This window comes from Poecilia reticulata, linkage group LG11 (assembly GCF_000633615.1).
Source record: "Poecilia reticulata strain Guanapo linkage group LG11, Guppy_female_1.0+MT, whole genome shotgun sequence".
Taxonomy (NCBI): domain Eukaryota; kingdom Metazoa; phylum Chordata; class Actinopteri; order Cyprinodontiformes; family Poeciliidae; genus Poecilia; species Poecilia reticulata.
Window position 1 is genome coordinate 8,348,082 of NC_024341.1, and position 21,724 is coordinate 8,369,805.

The following is a 21,724-nucleotide window of genomic DNA, read 5'->3' on the forward strand; positions in this document are numbered from 1 at the left end:
TATATATATTTGTGGTCCAAATTTCCCTTCAAGTTCTCAGTCCTGTTGGTAATGTGTACTCCTCTGACCCTGTACTGATTTTAAATAAATTTTGATAACTTGCACAAAGACAAAGAAAATTCTCTTGACTCTGGCTGGTTGACAGAGGTGTGACTCATCAAAATTGACCAGCTAGTGGCTTTAATGAGATTCTGCCTTTTGCTTAGGGACAAGCTTACGCCAACTGGAAAATGTTTAGATGTCTGAGTGAACTGTCAAAGTGAGCCAAAAGCAATTTTATATGAATAGCATGAGAAACCGCACTATCTGTAATTAATTTTCTTGTCGGTGTGTGGGAAAGATCAAATGGCAGATATGTTGACAAGACGTACCCAAAAGGCAAATTGGACATTCTGCCTTCCAAAGCTGTCTTAACATTTCTGTTAGTCTATTTAGGCTCACTCTTTTAGCATCAAAAGTTGTAATAATATAATTTGATATTACTCTATGAGTATAACCTGATTCAAAGATGGATTTAAGAATGTTTTTTTTCTAGGCAGAGATTAAAACATATAAAAATTTCTACAGTGAAAAAATATGGGTTGTTACTCTGTAACAGTAACATCAGACTTGCACTTTTATAGTAATCGCATGTCGCAGCTTTCCTTTGAGACACAAATTACAAAAAGTAATGCTCTGCTTTATTGGGGAAGGGATCATTTTGGACAGGAGGGTGGAACCCCCCCCCCCACATTTCTTTTTTTAAAGAGGTTAATGATGAGTGGTTTTAGTTGGATTCTTTTGCCTTTAGTATGTTTGGATGCAAATGTCACAGAATCTGTTTCAAGCTAATTGGCTTCTAAAAGTGGAGCTTTTGGCAGTAAAGCCTCAGCACACCAACCTCCTTTTTATATTAAGACCATGCTTACCAACCACCATTTTGGTGGGAGCTCATCTCGTCTATATTAGATATGTTCTTTTTCAGCCCACACTGCAATAAGCCTAAGTGCTGCACAGTCCATCTCCCGAACACACTGCGTAATGGCTGAGACCACTCTGGAATCTCTCCCCTCTTGTCACCATGGCAACCACAAAGCTCTGTTTTTTTGTGTTTTTTTTGGGGGGGGGAGAGCTTCACCCCATATTCTTCCTTCCCCTCTCCTCTGTCTCTTTGCAAACTCTTTACTCATGTTTAATCTGTAGCAATGGAGAAGTAGCTAAAGGAGGCAAAGGGAATTGGGAACATTTGCTAAGCCTCAGAAAATATCTGCTGGGAGTGTTAAAGCACTCTTATCTTCTCATATATTGCTGCAATCCTTGTGCATAACCACTGCATCTTTTTTTCCCCCTTATTTATCTCTTATTCTTTTTTCCTCTATGCACTTTGCACCTTCTTTCTGATTCTCAGCATTTCCTGATACATGCGTTATCTTCCCTGTTTCTGCCTCTTTCTTTAATAACGTGTTGTGATCATCATCGAGTTATGTCTGTCTGTGTTGCATAATCAATGTGCTTCCCAACTGGGTCATGTGAAGCAAAACCTCAGCCAACTCTTCTGCATGTTTCAAGCATTCTCACTCCCTATCGAGCTAATCTTTGTAGGTGTTTGTGTAAAGAGAAAGGGGGGAAAAAAGGTCAATATTTATAAGCAGTCAAGTAAATATATTTCTCTTAGATTAAAAGTTTAAGTATGTTAAAACAGGTTTTCTTATAAGTTACTTTTTTTCATGTAAAAAAATAAAAAAGGCTCAAGGGAGTGTCTGGGCAGCTGTATTGCTTTTTATGCATCCATTAAAGCTGATCTAGGTTATTGACCATCTTCTAACTCAAGCAGCCTTGGCACTTCTCCTCCATCCCGCTCTGTGTTTGAGAGAAAGGAAAGTGGGGGCTGACTAAATAAAGGTGATGAGAGAGCAGCAGAGCGTGAGAGAGTTTAGTGTCTGATTGATAACTGAGCCTTGTCCCTATAGTGATGCGTTTTCTCCAAATGAAAGTAATGACGGAGGTTAAGATAAATACACTCAGCACCAATTCTCCAATCTTACCTTTTTTTTTTTTAAGAAACACAAGGAATAAAAAATATTTAGTGAAAGGTAATAATTATGGCTGTGATTATGCATTTCTGTTTCACAAAAACAAGGTTTCTTTGCATGTTGTTACTGGTTGCTTTGTTGAAATTGTTTTGATTAGGCCGAATGTGCAAAAGTAATTGAGGTAATTCCAAACACATTCATGTCTATTATTAACTTTATGTGGTCAGCTTTATTTATCACGGTAGATTTTCCAAATATCTAGCTCACGCATTATCATCATTATGGTCATGTTGGTATTATTGGATTTTTGTGAGTAATACACTGAGTCAAGGCGAATAACTGTTTTCTTACATTTATCATTATTTAATTTGTATGCTGTTCTGCAGCTCACAACCAATTAAACTAGAGAACTGTTGTGCTGTTTACTAATAAACCCGTACAGTGTTCATTCCAAGTAAGCTAATGAGGATTAAATATGCAGTTTTGCTCTGGCTATATGTTAGAAACTTAAAAACGGCTTTAATTTTACGTGGCCTCAAACTGCTCAAAACCATAGATTATAAAACTTGAAGTGTATTTGATTATGAAAACAACACGATACATATGTGACCGGCTTTGATACCTTACTTCAATTCAGACAGGTTGTAAAATTACATTATCTAAAAGCTAATTTTGAGAACAATCTAATTAAACTCTCTTGGAACAGGAATAAACTATGTTTCTCATTTACTAAACCCCCAAAGTAGAGTGATATTGGTAATACTTAGTGACTAAGTAAAGCTGCATTATTCCTATTTTCATAAAATGAGGTAGATGCATACCATACACATTTTCAGTGTTTTGTAATTTGCATAGAAGTTGTCTAATGTACTTTTTTTATGCATTAGCTGGGCTATAGCAAAAATGTAAATCTGCATAAAGAATGCAGAGAATCTCCTGAGATGGATTTGAAACCAGAGTAATCTGCATTTTGAAGGCAGTGTGAATTATGAAAGCTTGGGATTAGTATTTGAAGATAAGACTTTAGCTTTAGATTCCAGTACCAAAGTAAATATGGCACATTTTGTGCTTCATCTGTACGAGCACAAGTGTTTATTCAACAAGTGATACTTGCTATATTCCCTGATAAGAATCTGTGATCCCAGAGGCGTTTTTGAAGCTCTGCTCTCTGATGAATAGAAAATAACTAGTCACATTTCTCAGAACCCAAGCAAGGACTAAAATTCATGTCTTTGACTCTTACTGGACTTATACATATTTTCAATTCCTTTGCAGTTGGGAGTTATTTTATTTATTAGTTAACATTCAGATGTCTGTCCTTTACATTGTTTTGAATCTTCTGTGCAATAAACGACGTTGGAATACATTTAATTTTTTGGGATATTTGTCTAAATTGTCTGAAGTATGTTTGTCTGTGGCACAGAGAAAGTAAGAGGCGATTATATTTCTGGAAAAGATAAAAAAAAAAAAAAAAAATTGAAGGTAACTAACTTGCTCCTATAGCATTTTGCAGCACATTCTGAAATTCTGAAGCCTGAAACAGAATTAGTCTGTAACATATACTCTCAGACAATATTTTGTAGGTTCAACAAATTCAAATGTTAAATGTGTGGTAATAGAGAAATGCAAAATCAAACTTCAGAAAATGAGGTAAGCAGATAGGGTGAATGCAAAATATTGGATCTTTGCAGGTATTTGACATTTGGTGAAATTACTCAGCATTAGTGAAACAATAAAGCATGACAATGACTGATCAAATTTTGGGAAGTTTTCTGGGGAAATGAGCGCAACTAATAAATAAGTACTTGGTTGCAAGAGTTTTAAAGAAAGAACTGTTCCCATGATGCCTTTAAGAAAGGAAGAGATTGTCTGATGTAGTGGTGATTGGTGTGGCAGAATAAAAATGGAGGACTTGAGCCACGGTTTTATCTTTCTTTAGTGAGTCTGTCACAGATAGCAGAGCTGCTTTACTAGAGCGACGATGCTTGAAGTAAAATTGATTACAACCAGAAACTTCTTTTGAAAGAAATTAAAAATCCTAAAACTTAAAAAAAAACAACAACTTGCCTTTGTATAGAATAGAAGTAATAAACCAGCTAAATGCTTTCTACTTTTTTTAAAGGCTTCTAAGCAAAGGCAACGCCTAACTGGCTATGAATTTAATGCATATTCTAGAAAAACATCAAGCTGTTTCTTAAAATAATTCATAGAATTTCACTGAAATAATAAACAATCATTTGATTTAGCCATAAAGTCTAAAGTCAAAACTTTCATCTTAGTGATGAAATTGCTGCTATTTCAACTAGATCTCCTGACATTCCAATATCCGAACACCATTACATTTATACTAGTGTTTAAGCAAATCAAGTTTCGTTGTTGCTTTTGCCGCTCATTTTGTTTTGGAAACGGAGACAAATTAAATGCCCTGGTGGTTTTGACCAAAGTGAAAAGTTGCCTCCATCACAGCAGAATGCATTTCTAATGCTTTTCTTCACCAAAGAACTGCTCCAAGCAAAAAGTTCTTCCTTTTTGTGTTCTGGATGCGGTATGCTTATTCATGTGGTGCAATGTTTGCTCTGAGGAGGCGATCACAAAAAGTAGTCTATTTGGTAAAAAAAAAAAAAGAAGAAGTGCTTACTTTAAGGAGAGCCTGAACTGAGCTACTCTTTAACTGCAAACACTACTGTGTGCCCACATTTGTTGCCATTTGAAAAATACAGTGTTTGACTGTGAGTAAGCAGATCTCTGTTTGGTAGGTTGTGGTTATTTTTAGTTTTCTGGAGTCGAAGTCAACTTCTCTAAGACATCATGTTTTGATTATTGTGCTGCATTTCTTTTTTCAGCCTAAAAAACATGTTGCTTTCAAAGTTTCCAAAAAAAAAAAAGCCACCAACATACTCTCACACATTTCCTGCTAAATGTTTCAAACTTAATTTTCCTGATTTATATAACAGTATTTGATCAAAGAAAATACGTGATGCTCATTTATGCTAAGCTTGGCAAAAGATTGAAGTGTTTTTGGTGATTTTGAATTCCTTCACTTTTTTGCTATTTTTTTTTTTTATAGTCTTCACAAGTGAAGACCATGTTTAACAGTTGCTGTTTCTGCACAAGCCATATGCCAGCTTTTCATTTCTATGACAAGCTAACAGGACACAGTTTTTATTATGATCTTCTTTCCCCTCCAGAGCTTTTTTTTTTTTTTTTTTACCCACTTTCTGGGTGATTTGGTTGCAAGTCATAGTCCAGCCTGTGGTTAGCAAAAAAAAAAAAAAAAAAACATGCCTGCACCGCACTGATGTTGCACTGTCACAAACACTTCACACACACTACACAATCACATCCATTTGCACAAATGGAAACACAATTCTCGTTGAGACTTCACATCTGCTGCTTGGTAGAGCGTGTCCAAAACGGTCATTATTCCTTGTGACGCGCTTACTTTGGGAAGGTTTCCAGGGTTTCAGGATCTGTGCAAATGTCCCTTTCTAAAAAAATCATGCTACATCTGCCTGGTGTTATATTTTATACATATTTCACTAGGCAATTTGAAAGCATGCGTAAGCTCAGAATAAATTCACCACAGCCATAATAAAAGGGATGTTTCAAGCTGCTTTTTTTTTAGGTCAACTGTCGAAAAAAGAACACTTACTTGCTTTCGCTTCAGTGTGATGAAACAATGGAAAGAAAGAAAAAAATCATAACATCTACTGCTAGTTATAGTCATGGTAACACTTCAAGTGACTATAAAGAATTTGCACACACTGTTCATAATTAAAAATGTCATACTGTTATCTATTCAGGCAGTAAGAGTGAACTTTAGCTCTGCGTTTCTGTTTTGTTTTCAAATGATAGTATCATGTTTTAACTGTTGAGTCTGATGCATCAACATTGTACAAAATGAACAAAATGTGGTTAAATGTGCTCTCAAAATGAAGCAAGGGTGTGTTATGTTTCTTTTTTTTTTTTTTTTCTTTTAATGTGGGACACATTGTGATAACTGTAAAATAATCATGATATACTTTTGTCACCACAAAGATACAACAATGACTCTGGTAGTAGACGAAGCTATAGGGAGTCTTTTTGCACCACACCGATCGAGGTCATCCTAACAACCATATCAGAGAAACACAAGCAACGCCACATGGCACATTTGCTGTGCTGTTACTCATGCACAGCTCTGTCTCTTCCAGTGCCATGCATTTTTTAGAGGGTTAGCTCATCTCCCCAGAAAGCTCCACAAAGCCAAACTGCTCTCTTTTCTCCTTTAGGGATAAAGGGATCAAATGTAACCTCGAAACCACTTTGCTAGTAAAGTGGTTACCTGCTCTATTCAATTAAACTCACCAAAAAGTTGACGGTGTGTTAGTCCTGTGCAACCCTAGCACAATAGTGTGTTCCTTTTGTTTAAAGTGGCTTGTGGATTTGCTGTATGGTAATGTAATTTTTCAAGTCCATCCTTAGGCAATCTTAATTGGCGGTTTTTTTTTTTCTTCTTTTTTCTGACAGATTAAGGGATAGTTCTCTTTTTGTTAAGGGATCATAATTGGTTAAATAACATTTAAAACCAGTGTATGCAACAATGCAAATAGGTACTTCAGTTAGTCTGTTTTTTTTCAGCTGATGGAGTATATATGAAATGCTGATTTGTTCTCTGCTCCGCTGTTAGCTAAGTGAATATAGTTCTCAATATCTTAATTAGTATGCATTTAAACAGAAATGTTGTTCTACGTACAGAATACAGCTGCACAATAACACATGCTGTATAAAGTGCTTGTGCTGCCAGGTTAATGAAAAGTGATTGTTGAACCCTGAGAAGGTTAAACATGCCATGTGGGTGTGATAATTGTGTACAATTTTCTATGGTTGACCTATGTTTGAAAACTTTATCTTTAAAGTCAGTGACCCATGCATTTTCTATGGAGTGAAATGGCTTTGTTGTTTTGTTTTTCTTAGATCAAATCTATTTTCTGAGTGCACATTCAAGTATGCATGTGCATTTAGGACCGAGGTGAAACCATTTGGTATGTTATTGGCTTTGTTGTGCTTCTTCCAGGCACCCGGAAGCGTGACCATATAAGGCCCACACTGGCCTCCTTACACTGGCTGCCCGTTTCATATCGAATAGATTTTAAGATTCTTTTAACAACTTATAAAGTTTTAAATGGGTTGGCTCCTCCTTATCTTCAGGATCTTTTGAAATTTCATTCTGTGTCAAGAACTTTAAGATCAAATAATCTGCTGCCACTGAAAGTCCCTCGGACTCGACTCAAGAGAAAAGGAGATCGGACTTTCTCTGTAACTGCTCCTATTCTCTGGAATAATCAACCTCTCCAGATTAGACCTGCCCACAGCCTTGAACATTTTAAATCACTTCTTAAAACTCATTTTTATTCTTTGACATTCAATTGAGGCCTGACACTGTTATTATTTTAACAATATATATAGATTTTTATTTTCTTGTGTTATTTCTCTTTTTCTTTTTATCAACTTACTTTATTATCGTTTTTGTACAGCACTTTGGTGCAGTTTTACATCTGTTTTTAAAGTGCTATATAAATAAATTTGACATTGACATTGATGGAAAGCATTGTGATTTTGCTTTTCGCCCTTTTCATGTTGAACTGAACATTTCTGTGCAAGGTGTAATCACTATGGGCAGAAAAGGTTTGGACTTGTAGTGTAATTGTGTCCATTTACGCTTAGGGACTTGAAATGTTAGCCCAGAAAATTCTGAGCCTTTTTGAAAGCAAGATGTAATCCCAGTTTCACAGGGAACTGAATCAATGGTATCCGCAATCACGTTTTCCCATAAAAACTTGAGCCATCATATTTAAGCCAACATAATTCTTGTTTGTATGTTGGGCCTCTTTTATTGTTTATTCTTTTAAAAATGTAGTGCCTTGCAAAATAATTTGTACCCCTTGATTTATTTATTTGTTTTAGATATTTTTTTAACAAACAAACGTTTACTTACTTTGTGGGGATTTCATTTGACAAACCAAGAGAAAGTAAAACTTCAAGGTGAAGGGGTGACACGGAGTTTTTGCAATAAAAATCCCTTAAACTCCAATACACTAGAGTTACTGTGCTGCAACCTATGAATTCATTCCCACTTGGACACAATTGAATTAAATTGCTGAATTTCCTCCTCATCATGTCATCACGTGAAAGGGTTACCTACTTCTCAGAGGTAATTATTAAAAAAAATAAAGCAAAGGGAGATTCTGTTGGCTTCTCTTACCCTCCGCTGCAGCATAGGTTGACCAAACTCTGGACATGTTGCTGGAGTTGAGGGTCGAGCCCGTTGTGTTTGTGATCTACTATACAACTTGAAGTGGCAAAAAGAAAATCAGTTTTTAAAGTTGGTGTGCAACTGGAGAGATACATTTCTGCTGTTAAGGTTTCTTTGTTAGTTTAATTGTATCTGGCAAAATCAAGTAAACGATGCATTCCTGCCATCAACTGAAGTACCGACAGGAGATGTGAGCGCAATTGTGCTGTGATGTATGCAGCACATCATACTGCATACATCACAGCACATGACGTATGCAGTACATATGTATAGTACACCAATGATTTTTCCATCATTGGTGTACTGTTCACTGGCTTGTTTCTAAAAATAGAATATATGAACGTAATCCTCCATTTTTTTTGCTGTTTATTTTATGGATGGAGCCCTTGAATCCCATCAGCTGTTGTTTTGTTTTTCACTTGGGCTGACGTCAAGTATAAGATGAATTGAATGTGCTACTTTTTATTATTAAACAGCTGTTGAATCTCGTATATCATTAGGATTGCGGTGGTTTCATGTTGCCATCCATGATGAAATACTCAGTGATGGCTATACAGCAACTGGTGCATTGACTCATTAAAATAATTGACGCTAACGAAGTGCCTCCTCCTTTGTTGATGTGTTCAATCTTTTCTGTGTTCACTAGATTGCTTTGATCCACAACTATTCATCAGACAAATTCATTGATGAGCCATGGCCAATTTTCCCCACGAATCCTTTCATACTTTATTGACAGTTCATTATTCACTTGCTGACTACTTAAATGCTATGGTCATAATCAACGTCTTTTGTTCAGGCAAGTTGTAATTTTTTGTCAAATTATCTGTGGCAGTTTTTCTATGAAATTATTTTCTCTGATTTTTCAGCTTTTGAATTTAATAAAACAACCCTTGCTTTCATTAAACAGATACGTTGTCAAAAGCCACGTCAAAGTAATGACTGTTCTTTATTGGATTGCTGAAGGACTCGGAGTTCTGTGTTGTAACAGAACAGAGCTGAATCTTTACAAATGGCGATCGTAAAGAAAATCTGCAAACTTACCGAAGCCATTCACAACAATCATCCCCTCCTCAGAAACGTACGGGTTGGTGGTGCTGGCTTTCCTTTTCATTGACAGACAATGTTTGCCGTGCTCAGCAGAGACCCGGCCTTTGAATGATTTATTGGGGGAAAAAAAGAATGATTTGTTGGAGAGAAAAGAGATAACTGTGAGGTGTTGTGGAAAAACAGACATACATTTTTCATTGGCTGATTGCAACTAAAAAAAATATCTTTACAAGTACCTGGAGACGACATCTTGTTGCAAGAGGAACTGAAGCGAAACTGAATTGAACTTGCATAGAATAACTGCGGCTTGGCTTTGGATTTGCGTTAAATCTTTAACATCAACAAATGCTCAACTAAGGTTAAATATGCATATAGTTGGAGGACATGGGAGAGGGTCTCACAGTTCAAGGTATTGTTATAAATAACAATGGTGTTATCTGTAATAGTCAGCAGTACTTTTATCAATAACAATACCGCACAGCAATTGTGCCCTGTGGGCTTCCTACACGCCTTAAATAAACAGTTTAATTTACAGCCATCTCATGGAGGATATTATTTATTCATACCAGAACAGCTGAAGTCACGTCATTTAGAGTGGACAAACATGCCTGCCTCTCAATACCAGCTTAATTTGCTCCAACTGGCATTTGTATCTTGAAAATGTGTATTTGGAAATGACTTTTGCCATTTAAAATAAGTGAAATTATAATGATTTGTCCCAGCCTCCCACACAAACGGCAACAACACATTCTCAGCTCTTAAATCATACGTATTTTCTACATTAAACTTATATTATTTCTGGTTATACTGCAGTGTGTAATAATGACAAAGAATGTCAGGGACAAGGTTTCTCTAGGACAACCACCCTGTTTGACATAATGGTGATTTTTTTTTTAAATTAAATAATATTGTAAAAATATATTTTATCACGACTTCTTAAGAATAAGGTGAAGAAATGGGGAGCTTTAGTAGAAGTTCAGCGATCAAGGCTGGTAATGCCAAAAAAAAGGAAGTGACTTGAATTTTACTCTTCTTTTCTCCTTTTAACCCTGTCAGAATTATGAATATTATAAGTAAAATCTATGCACAAGAGATCATGGCGATTTGAATGCGTCTATAGTTATTTCATGCCCTTCAGTCAAATGTATTTTTTCTTTGTCTGAGAATGCAAGACCCTCTAAGAAAAAGAGATGCACAAACCTTTCTAACTGCACTTTCACACATCAACACTTTATCTACCATAACGTCCTCTCTGGTGGGCCTTTACAGTTTCCAAGGCAACCTGAAAGTGCAAAAAAGAGGATTGGCTTAGAAAATGGCAAAGCAAGACTAATACAAGAGGCCAGGTGGAGGACTTTTTATGTTTGGCTTCAACTTTTGAACTGGTCCACTTCGATATATGTCCAACCACGTTTACATTAAAGGTTTATGCGTTTACCCATACTGGTTAGATTGCAATAAAAAATGATGTGTTTTCCAAAGGTAGCATTTAATCTTGTGTGACCTGCTCTCTTCTGCTGCATAGCTCTCTCATGTAAACTTGATTTAAGAATCATTTTATATAAAAAAAAGATTGACTTTCAAATAGTTATGGAGGTTTTATTATGAATGTACTGTGTTGTAACTGATCTGTTTTTGCCTTTTGCCTTCATTGAGTGTTAACTTGATATCTACAACATGCATGTGCAATCCTAACACAATGCTGTGTAAAATCCAACAAAACATACATGTTTACTGTGCATTTTAAAAGTACAGAAAAGTATTGTCCGCTGTTTAAACAAAATTTAAAATTTCAATTAATGTGATGACAGAATGGAGTTTCACTTTACTCAGCTCATTGTAAATGAGCTTCACCTCAGATAACACAGCGCAGTCCATACACAGACAAACGACTTTGGCTTTGTATCATCAGGCTACATTTGTGGATAGCACTCCAAATTGCATTTAAAGACAGTTACTCATGGACATTAGTAATTTTCACACCTGAACCAGGTTTCAAAACTGTGCCACCTCAAGCCCCCTATATCTACTTTCAGCCTTGTCCTTGGTGAAATGAAATTTCTTAAATTCTTGAAATAATTTGATAAAATTATGAACTGTGGATGTTGTGTAGTAAAAATGCTTCCCTGCTGTTATTTGTGGAGCTGTATTCAGAAACTGCACTGATGGGAAACATTAAGCATCAGCAAGAAACTTTGTATACCCAAATCCTCACTTTTAATGATATTGTTAAACTGCTAGATTTCCTGTTCATACCTCTGACTTTTCTAGCCTTTTGCTGCCTCAGCCCCAACTTAATCGAGATGTTACTGCCACCAATTTTAAAATTACATTATTATTATTACTATTTTTTTATTTTTTTAATTAAAATACAAAAAATACATATACACTCCACTGTTGCGTTGTAGCAAAACATTTTAGAATTTCTGGCCAGAGTTTTTTCTTATGGAGTTTGTGACAACGGTGAAACTAAACATGAATTTTTATCATGATACAATTACCCGTTACTTTTCTTTATAAAGGTACACTTCTGTCCCAAGATTTTGAACAAGTTACAGGTACTTCCTCAGAATTTATGTGGGTGTTATTTTGTTTTTTGATATCCATATTTAAAAAAAGAAGCATTTAATGTAATTTTGAACTGTAATGCAGCAGTTGTTGTGGTTAAAAATATATTTGTTTTAATCAATTTTCACCCTAATTAGTAATTACCGCTTTGAAATTTAGCTCCATGTGGCTGATTAGCTTGTCTTTTTTAAAGTTGTATATAATTACATACACAATTATGTTGCTCTCATTAACTCATAAGTTTGCTTTTGAAGTTGTAAAAAGTTAGTAAAACCCTAAGCATTTTATTCGATCTCGCTATAAATCTGCTCAAGTCCATATTTAAAATTACAGTAACAGAACCTTGTACCTGACTTTGAACATTTGTACAATGGGATTTCGGGGGGTTATATGTTTTTGCTGTCAGTAGAGAGATAAGCCTGAAAAAGCCATACGGATTTAGATGGGAAAATACAGAGTCCAGGCTGTACACAGATGCATCCATCTCCCCTCCAAACTTCCCCTAGCCACATCTCTCATCCATCTCCCGTCTTTCCTTGAAGTGTCTGATACTCTCTGATCCCTCCTAGTTTAGTCTCGTATATAGTGAATGGGTACTGAATGGCACATTATTCCATTTTACAGACAATGTGGAGTGCCATCAGTTCTGTATGAGTTTCCCTTCACACCTCAACAGCTTCCACACAGCAATTGGCCCTGCACAGCCCTGTGCTGTGCTGTCTGAGTAGGAAAAGATAAGAATGATCTCATCTAGGTTAGAACTTAAATAAGGAAAATATTAACAGCCCATTTAAACAGACACCGGCATATTTTAAGGTAAATTTTAATATACTATTTAAATGCATCTCTACATTACATTTTTTTTTAAAACTTCCTTAAATCTGGTTTTTCCAATAGGAAATGTCCTACTCTAACAAATACATACTTTGATGTAACACTTTATAAGTCCCTTTTAGATCATAGCTTTACAATAAACATGTGACCACAAACTCCCCTTTACTGATCTGGAGGATCTGATCTGTTCATTCAGATATTACAAGTCAATCAGGCAACATTACAGGCCATCCTTTCCCAACCTGTTCTAAGGATTGTAGTTAACTATAAAGGAGCGTAGTTTGTCTTGCATCATCCACTGGAGCAATACTTGTAAGGGATTTCCCTTAGAAATTTCTCAAATGACCGACTCTATACGATCATCATCCAGGCATGTTGATATCTGCATCGGATTCAATAAGGAATGCATTTCTCAGTTCAGATGTAGCCTGAAATATTACGTGGTGCATCCATTCTTGCGGAGCGCGGCAGATTCCTGCTACGTCCTCAGCTGTCTTTACTTTGTAATGCATCGCTTCGTCAAACTCGTTCCGCAACAATTTGTTTCCACTTGTAGTTTGTACAGGTTTTAACTTCCTCTCAACGTGGATTCAACACAGGACTTCGACCTGTGTTGGGACCTTCTGATTAATTTGAAAGTGTCAAGAACATGTGTATGATTAGAATGATCATACACATGACTTTACCAGTCAGCCGTAACAATATTACCTGTGACAGATGAAGAGAATAATACTGATTATTTCTTCATTATGGCACGTTGTAGTGTATGGGCTATAGACTGTCATCAAAATTGATGTTTAACAATCTAGAATAAAAGGTACGTGAAGAGATTTTAACTAGTTTAACAAGGGCCAAATTGTGACTGCTGGACGACTGAATCAGAGCCTTTCCCAAATGTCAGCCCTTGTAGGGTGTTTCCAAGCCACAGTGGTGAGTATCTATCAAAACCAGCCTAAAAAGGAACACAACTGAAGCAGCAAGAAGATCCTGGGCATCCAAGTCTCGCTGATGCCAATGGATAGCAAAGGCTGGCTGGCTGGCTTTGGTGATTGGATCCAAAAGACTACCTACTGGAGCTGAGATTAGTGCAGAAGTCATTACTGGTTCTGATAAGAGTGCATGAGAATACACTGTGCATTTCAGTTTGTTACATATTAGATGGCAAAACTGTCCACCAGTCATGGTACACATAGAGACTCCCATCTCCTGCCTAACTCCGCAACAATGAGCATGTTGTTCACAAAACTGGACCATGGTGAAATGTAAGGTGTCCTTTTTTGTAAAATCCCTTGAGAAAACGTTCATTGTGAATCTGCGGACCATAAATGGTGAATTCAATTGTCCTGTTTTAATGAATCATGGATAGCAAAATACCTACCGCTTGCCTGTGAATACATGGCAAGTGACCAGGAGACACCATGAGAAGAATGCAAGTTGAAAGAGAAGATGTGATACGTTGGACAATATTCTGACAAATCCTGATTTCCATAAATATCTGTGATGCATACCACCTACATAAGCATCGTTGCTGGCTGCAAACACACTTTCAAGAAAAGAACATTCCCTAACAGGCCGTGGCCTCTGTGTGGCGGGGTAATGCACCCCGTCATGAAGCAAAGCTAGTTCAGGGTTAGTTTATGGAGCACAGCGGCAGGTTTGAGGTTTTGACTTGACCTCCAAATTCCCTGGGTCTCGGTCCAATCAAACATCCCTGGGGTGTGATGAAGAAAGGAATCCAATCAATGGAAGGCCCACCTCACAATTTACCAGACTTAAAGGATCTGCTGCAAAAATCTTTGTGCCAGATACCACAGCATACCTTCAGGGAGTCCATGCTGTGATGCATTAGGGCTGTTTTTAATAAGCGGTTCAACTCCCCGTCAGGGAGGTAGATGTTGCGTTATGACTTATAAGAAAATGTAGCTGGTTGTTAACATATTCTCCAAAAACCTGTGTAAATAACTCATTTATACTTTATAAAATACATTCTTTGCTTCATACATTGCTTCTTTTAATTAATGTCAAAAAGGCATAATTCTTGTAACAAAAAGTCCGTTTTGGCATTGTGCAGTCTCACTAATCAGAAGCGATCAGAGTTGCCAGCTTTGTCCAGTCCATATGTAGTGAACAGAAGGCATTGATTGAACTGCTGCTTGACAAAGCAGAAACTGCTTATTGAGCTAATGCACCTGTGTGTTGGGATCGATCTCGCAATGTCACTTCCAAAGACATGGCAGGAAGAAGTAGAGCAACTCAAAACCGTTGGGAATAGATTGAGGACTCAATGTGTAAGACCTAACAGATGCTCCACACACCTTTATTATGCACAAGCCGCTGGTTAAAGAGTACAGACATTTTGGACATTGTGCTCATTTTCCTATGTGAGTGACTGTAGTCGTTTGAATATTGTTACATAAGTAACAGTATTTCTATTATCACCTATGCAGTATCATTTTGATAAACACAATTCCAAACTATGACTAAAGTTTACTCCCAGGAAGAGTTCTTTATGAAAACGTTTTATACTCTATCTTTTATATTACAGTGATGTCTGGACTATAAGCCATTTAATTTTTTCACATACTTTGAACACTGTCTTAAACAATGATACAGATCTGCATCAATGACTTTGTCCACAATTCACCACTTGGTGCAGATGCACAAACATTTCTAATTTTACCCCCAGAGTACATCACAGCGGTAACTAAATTAATCAATAAAAAAATATCTACCTGAGTATCAACTCTGACCTGAACACACCTACATACAGACACTGAACTTTGGTCATTCTTCTTTATTTTTGAAGAAAACAAAATTAAATTAAACACATCTCACTATTGGGGATCTAACATCACGCTGACGAGTTATAGGCGGTTCACTTTGGAATGCACCTGGTGGGATTTCCTCCTGCTGCCTCTTGTTCAGAGAGTTATGTCAGATTTTGATCACTTCAATTGCAAAAATGTTCCCTGATTTCAAAACTTTTGCTGAAGTGGCTCTTGTAATTCCACTACATAATATGGCAGCAGAGTGTGGATTTAACCTCCAGATCAGCATTCAAACCTTGAAACACTTTGCACATAGGCAGGTGCGCCATTCATGTCCATGTTGATAATTTAAGTACGATTGTTTCATTTCATTGTTTATATGTAGTTATTGGGGCCACAGACAGTAGTTTTTCTTTGAAAAAGGTGCATCCATCTGTTTGATGATATCACAACGTGGATTCTCTGTCCAGCTTGCTGAATATTAAACCAAATAAAAATGAAATGCAATTTAATATGTCAACATTTTTTAAAAATTAGAACTAGAACAGATCAGGATAGTTTTTTTGTTTTTGTTTGTAATCTGGCTGTGAAAATGACAGACAACAAAAAAGTCTAATGCAACCTTTGCAACCTTTGTATATTCTATATACAGGTAGGGCCGGATGATATGGACTTGGGAATTTATTGCAATATTTTGTGGTATTATTGTGATAAAGATTACAATAACAAACAGGATGGTAGTACTGCACAGTATCAATAATACCTCAAACAATAAATATTGTTGTTCAAATATTGTTATTGAATAACATTCTCATCTGAAATGGACACTACTTAGTTAAAAAAAGTGTGATTTATATCATGTAACTGCTCACTGTATATGCATTTAATCATATTTTCAAATGTGCTGATATTTAATGATGCTCTGGTGGAACGAAAAGGGGATGAAAGCAAAATTACATTTCAGCTAATACTGATGTTAAATATAAAAAAAACTGACTAACTGAAACTTATAATTACAAATCAAACTTCTTAACATGGTAAGAATTTTTTCATAACAAATGATAAACTATATGATAAATTTCCACCCACTGTTTACAGACACTGTTCGGAAAAAGCTTTTATGGCTTGTGTATGTTACTGGTATGTATTTTTTTAAATAAATATAAAAACTATAAAAACATCCTGTGTATATAAGATATTTATGTTGCTAATGGAAAAACAGAAATGATTTAACCCATTCATCCCACTAATGTAGCCCCAGAGTTCTTTTTGTGAGCTGTATTTTCTTTTCAAGATAACTAAATCTTGAAACTGTTTTGTTCCAGTAGATGTGATGCTTATCATGTAAAGGAGTTTTTCTTTTATTTGTATTTTTATTTATTTATATTTTTTTTGGTATTGGAACCGAGTTTGAAATTCCGTTGTGTTGACTAGATAAGCCTCAAAGCTGAAGCAAGATGGACTTATTTTTGTCTCTTTCTTTCTTTGCTATGACCTCCATCTGCCAGGAAATTTCCTGTTAAAATTTAATTACAAGAGACAATGAACTTCTAGAACTTTCACATTAAAATCCCCTTTGATGACTTTTCTTAGTAATGTCAATAAAATGCATATTTGCCATCTTTATTTTGCAGCATCAGCTTTTTAAAAATATTTATAATGGTTTGGCCAATGAAAAAGTTTCTAAAAAGGTCTACAACCTCCACCCCTTTTTCTGGGAAAGACATTGATAAATAGAGGGACAGACCTGAAAATACCTGGGAAGACAATATGAGGCTTACGGAGGTCAAGAAGCCTTCCCACAGGAGAAAAGCACCATTGTGCCTCCCTCTTCCCTGTGATCTGTTTTAAGCACCACAAATGGGAGGCAATGAGGATGACACAAGAAAGAATGAAATATTATATCCTGATAAGGTAGCTGATGGATGACATGATGGATAGCACAGCAACTCATTTCTTACAGCGTGTGTTTAGAAATGCCTTGCAAGCTCTTGTGTGCATCTGTATGCCTCTACCTTTGGCCCATGTGAGGTAGAGCGAGTTTCAATGATGTACAAGAGCATCATTTGCCACTTCAGCAGTGGCATTGCTTATAGGATTCAGACCCCAGGGACAGGCCAAGTCCCCCATTGCTGTGAAATATGAGCTTGCTGTAAACAGTGCCTCAAGGTTGCCGTTGTTGGGTTAGACACAAGGAGTTGGGGACCAATAGGATGACAGAGGACACTGTCCCTGGAAAGAATGAGCCTTGAGCCTAATTCATTGTTCAAGCTAATAAATAGACACTGGTGTAGTGTTTTTAGTGTTTTACAAACCTTTATTTCATTTAATACAATGAAATAAGTTACTGCTCTCTCAACAATTTCATGCCTTATACTTCAGTTTCTTCCTGAATGTCTATCATAGCGATACCAATACATGTACCAGTTTCCAAGATTGAGGTATACCAGTGTTTAAGCAAAACACATTGTTCTTATGATTTGGTTTACACTATTTTTAGTAAGATGGTAGTGAAAGTGTCAATGACCAGTTTTCTCCACCTGTGTGGAGGATAGATTAACACACTCACTTATTTTATATTTCCAGCAGTGAAAAACTAAAAAGCCATCAGTCAATATGTCCATTTTTAAAACTTCTGTGTGAGAATATCATCCTGCACTATTAGCACATTTACTGAAAAGCCACTGTTAAAATTTATCAGTTCCTTTTTTTCTGACTTTAACTTATTAGACCATGTTAATTTTTTTTTTTTTTGTAGACACAATCAAAAGTGTTTTCTTTTCTCAAGCTTACGGTGAAAATCTTACAGCAGCCCATTCCTCATTTGCAGCAACAAAAAATACCTGCTGCTCCTCATGACAAGCATTTTCTATGTTTCTAAACTTCTCATTGTTTAATTTTTCTTTTTGCTTGGTTTTATTGGGCTTCATTTTCTTTTGGAGCTTTTCCTTCAATCAGAAATTCTTTATTGGTAAGAACAGTCAGTCTAGTCACAAAAATAAACTCTGCATGTGATTATCCTGGCAGATTTTTGTGGATGGAAAAATTTGCATCACACAAGCCTTTCATTTGCGAGGTCCTGACTACAGAAACCTCAACCGTACGATCTCAAGCAGGAAATATGATGGCACACAAACAGAAAGCCACAAGTGCTCATATTTTGAATTTTCTCTTCTAAACTGAGATGCAAAAGTGCTCAATTTTATTCCTCATAGTTTGTTATTTCTACATTACGATGCAGCAAAATCTCAAGGGGAATGGGGACAAATGCTACCTGTGTGCCAGAAGCCTCCCAGTTGCCAAGCTGTAGCGCTCAAGCATTTTTCCCAGCAGCTAATATGCTAATTTGAGTCCTTGTGCATGTGCTAATCTGGTAGTGATGGAACACAGGCTGTAATAAGGTAGCCTTGGCAGATCAAAATAAAGGCTACAGCACAGTGGAGCTTGAAAGTGACAAGTTACTCTATCATTAGAAATCTGATTAGACCAGAGGGAAAGAACCCAAGTACTAACCAGGTACTTTAAAAGGCAAATCAGTGCTGAGTAATTTAGGGCATCCTTGGTGTGTGAGCAGGTGTTCTGCCTTCAACAGATGATGGAAAACACCTGCTATGAATTCACTAATGGTATAGCTTGCAGCTGGAGTCCTCCACCCCTAGTGAGTCGCTTGTGATTTTTACCCTCTAAAAATCTCATCAGAGTAAGGAGATGTTGTGACTGATTTGCATCCATGTTTGCCAAACAGGCTTATAAGGAACTTCTATCAAAACTGCAAACCACTTATATACATTAAATGGTGAATTTCAAATTTCCTGAAAATAGTTATGTCTGCAGAAGAGTGACACTGTTTGCTGTTGGAGATATTGTACAACTCTTTTTATTTATTTATTTATTTTTTATTATTTATTTTTACCATTAATCTGATGTATATCCTGTACAATTTAGCTGAAAAAAGTAGTCACATTTGTTAGAAGAAAAAACATGAAGTAAAACAGAAACTGTAACCTGACTGCACAGAGGTGAAAATCTTTAATGCATTACCAAGTGGCCCTTAAATATAGCGTTCATAATGTTCAACTTCAATAGATTTAATTTTCATTCTACAATAGCCCTGCAGTGAATAGAAGTAACTTAGAGTAAGGTTGTTTTACTTCGTCCTCTCATGTTCAGGAATAGTTTTAGGACGGTCACTTTTGTCTGTCGTTTTATAGGTTATATGTAATACAATCATAAAATTTGATTGCTTGAACAAAAGTAGATGTATTTTTTTGTCGGAGCGGAAACCAATTTGCAGAGGAAGGGCAGTAAGACATCAGATGGCAAAATACTCAAACTCAAAGAACTCAGGGACATAAAGACCTGATCAGGACAAACCTAGGTACATTCCTAATTATGATGCTTTCTACCTCCTATTAAATATGAAGAAATGGAAGAAAATAAGTATTTCTTAGGTTCCTTGTAAAAGTAACTGTTTCTATGTAGTATAGTCTCTGAGAATTACGTTACGCAGAGTACATAGTCACGTGTTATTTCTGGTTGGTTATTAGTTATTATCTGAATTTCAGGAACAAAACAATGTAGCTTTTGATGTAATTCCTTTTAAATGTGGGTTTTGAAGGGAACTGTAATTAATCAACATCTTTAGATAGTACTTGAATACCAGAATTAGATGAGGTTCTGTTGAACTTCCTCATTTGCTTGAATAACTGATTGCTAGAGCATTAACTCCCACGTTGCAATCTGATAGTTGGAAGAGACTTCCATATTGAAGTGCAACATTTTATCTTTTGCAACACATTTTATCAGCATTTTCTCTGTAGAGGAGGCTGCTACAAGGGTCACAAGTGTGACAACAAGATGGTGTTTTTTTTTTTTTTTTGCTTTCTTGCTTCTTATTTTCACTGTCACAAATCTTAAGGTATTTTTTTGTACTGAGTACATTTTGTGTTCTTTCCTTTCTCCTCCAGCTCTGCCCAGTTACACTTGTGGTAATCCTGGCCAGCTACTGAATGGCTATCAACAGGGGTCCACTTTCAATATTGGGGATAAAATCCGCTACAGCTGTAGCCATGGCTATGTGCTGGAGGGTCACACCACACTCTCCTGCCTCGCCACTTCAACTGGGACGGCTGCCTGGGATTTCCCCCTTCCTTACTGCAGAGGTAAGTAGCAAGGAATACATGAAGGCGTACAGCTAAAACTAAACTTTGTAAATGTTGCTGCTTCTTCTTTTTTTTTAAAATCTTTTACAGTTTCATAACACTGAAGATAATTTTATTATGTTTTATTTTTTTTATCAAAATCATTATAAAAAAAAGCTAGTCATAATACAAAAAAGTCTTGAAATATTTATTTTTTTGTAGCAATTGACATAATTGCTGATTATCTCTTAACTCTTAGAAGCAAAATACTTTAGTCCACTTATAAACGCACACACACAATCAGTCCAGCTTTCCTTTTTTGCTGATGGAATTAATCGTCCCACCCACGCACACACATTTATGTGTACTTACAATGTTTGCTGTGTTCACACTGATATCTTATTTACAATGGCAGGACCTCATGTGTTTGCTCCCAGTCAGGTGCTTGTGCCAATTGTCCTTCCCTCAGAGCTAGCAAGCACCCCTGCTGCAGTGACACCTGCCAGTGTGCGTTGTCTGACCCAGATTGACACTGTTTTTAGATTTGGAGAAAAAAAAAAAAAAACTAAAACAAAACAACAACAAAAAAGCAACACTGATTGTCAACATTTTTGCCTCATTCATATTTGTACTAAAATGAATTTCCAGAACTGTACCAGATGCACATGCTAAAAACATGTGAGCTTGCATGTTCATGAATTTCCATTTGCGCTCGTGCGTGCTTGTGTGAGTTCTCTTGTATCCATGTGGCCAATGGTTTATGTCAGTGTGCCTGCTGAGCAGAGCACTGAGACACTATACCATCTGTAGCCAGGCCGGGAGTCAGGAAGCCCACAAAGGCAAACACATGGATGGGCACCGTACGCCAGAAAATCCCCACCCACCCATCACATGCAGGCACATGCACATGACTGGACAATGCGTCCCAGAAGAGACTATTGTTAGTGTTTTCGCCACTTTTTGTGTAATTTTTTTGTAAAGCTCGTGTTGAAAAAGCGTTGTTAAAAACAGGGTCCCTACACATTGTTAAAAAGTTTGGAATTTGACTTTTGTATTTTT

General features: G+C 36.5%; 1 protein-coding gene across 1 annotated transcript in view; it reads left to right on the forward strand.

The window, feature by feature from the left end:
* Positions 1-21,724, forward strand: part of csmd2 (CUB and Sushi multiple domains 2) — a 245,362-nt gene that overhangs the window by 51,028 nt on the left and 172,610 nt on the right. Inside the window, exon 4 of the mRNA XM_017307349.1 lies at positions 20,492-20,686. Within this exon, the coding sequence (XP_017162838.1) occupies positions 20,492-20,686 (195 nt within the window). The remainder of the gene's footprint in view (positions 1-20,491; positions 20,687-21,724) is intronic.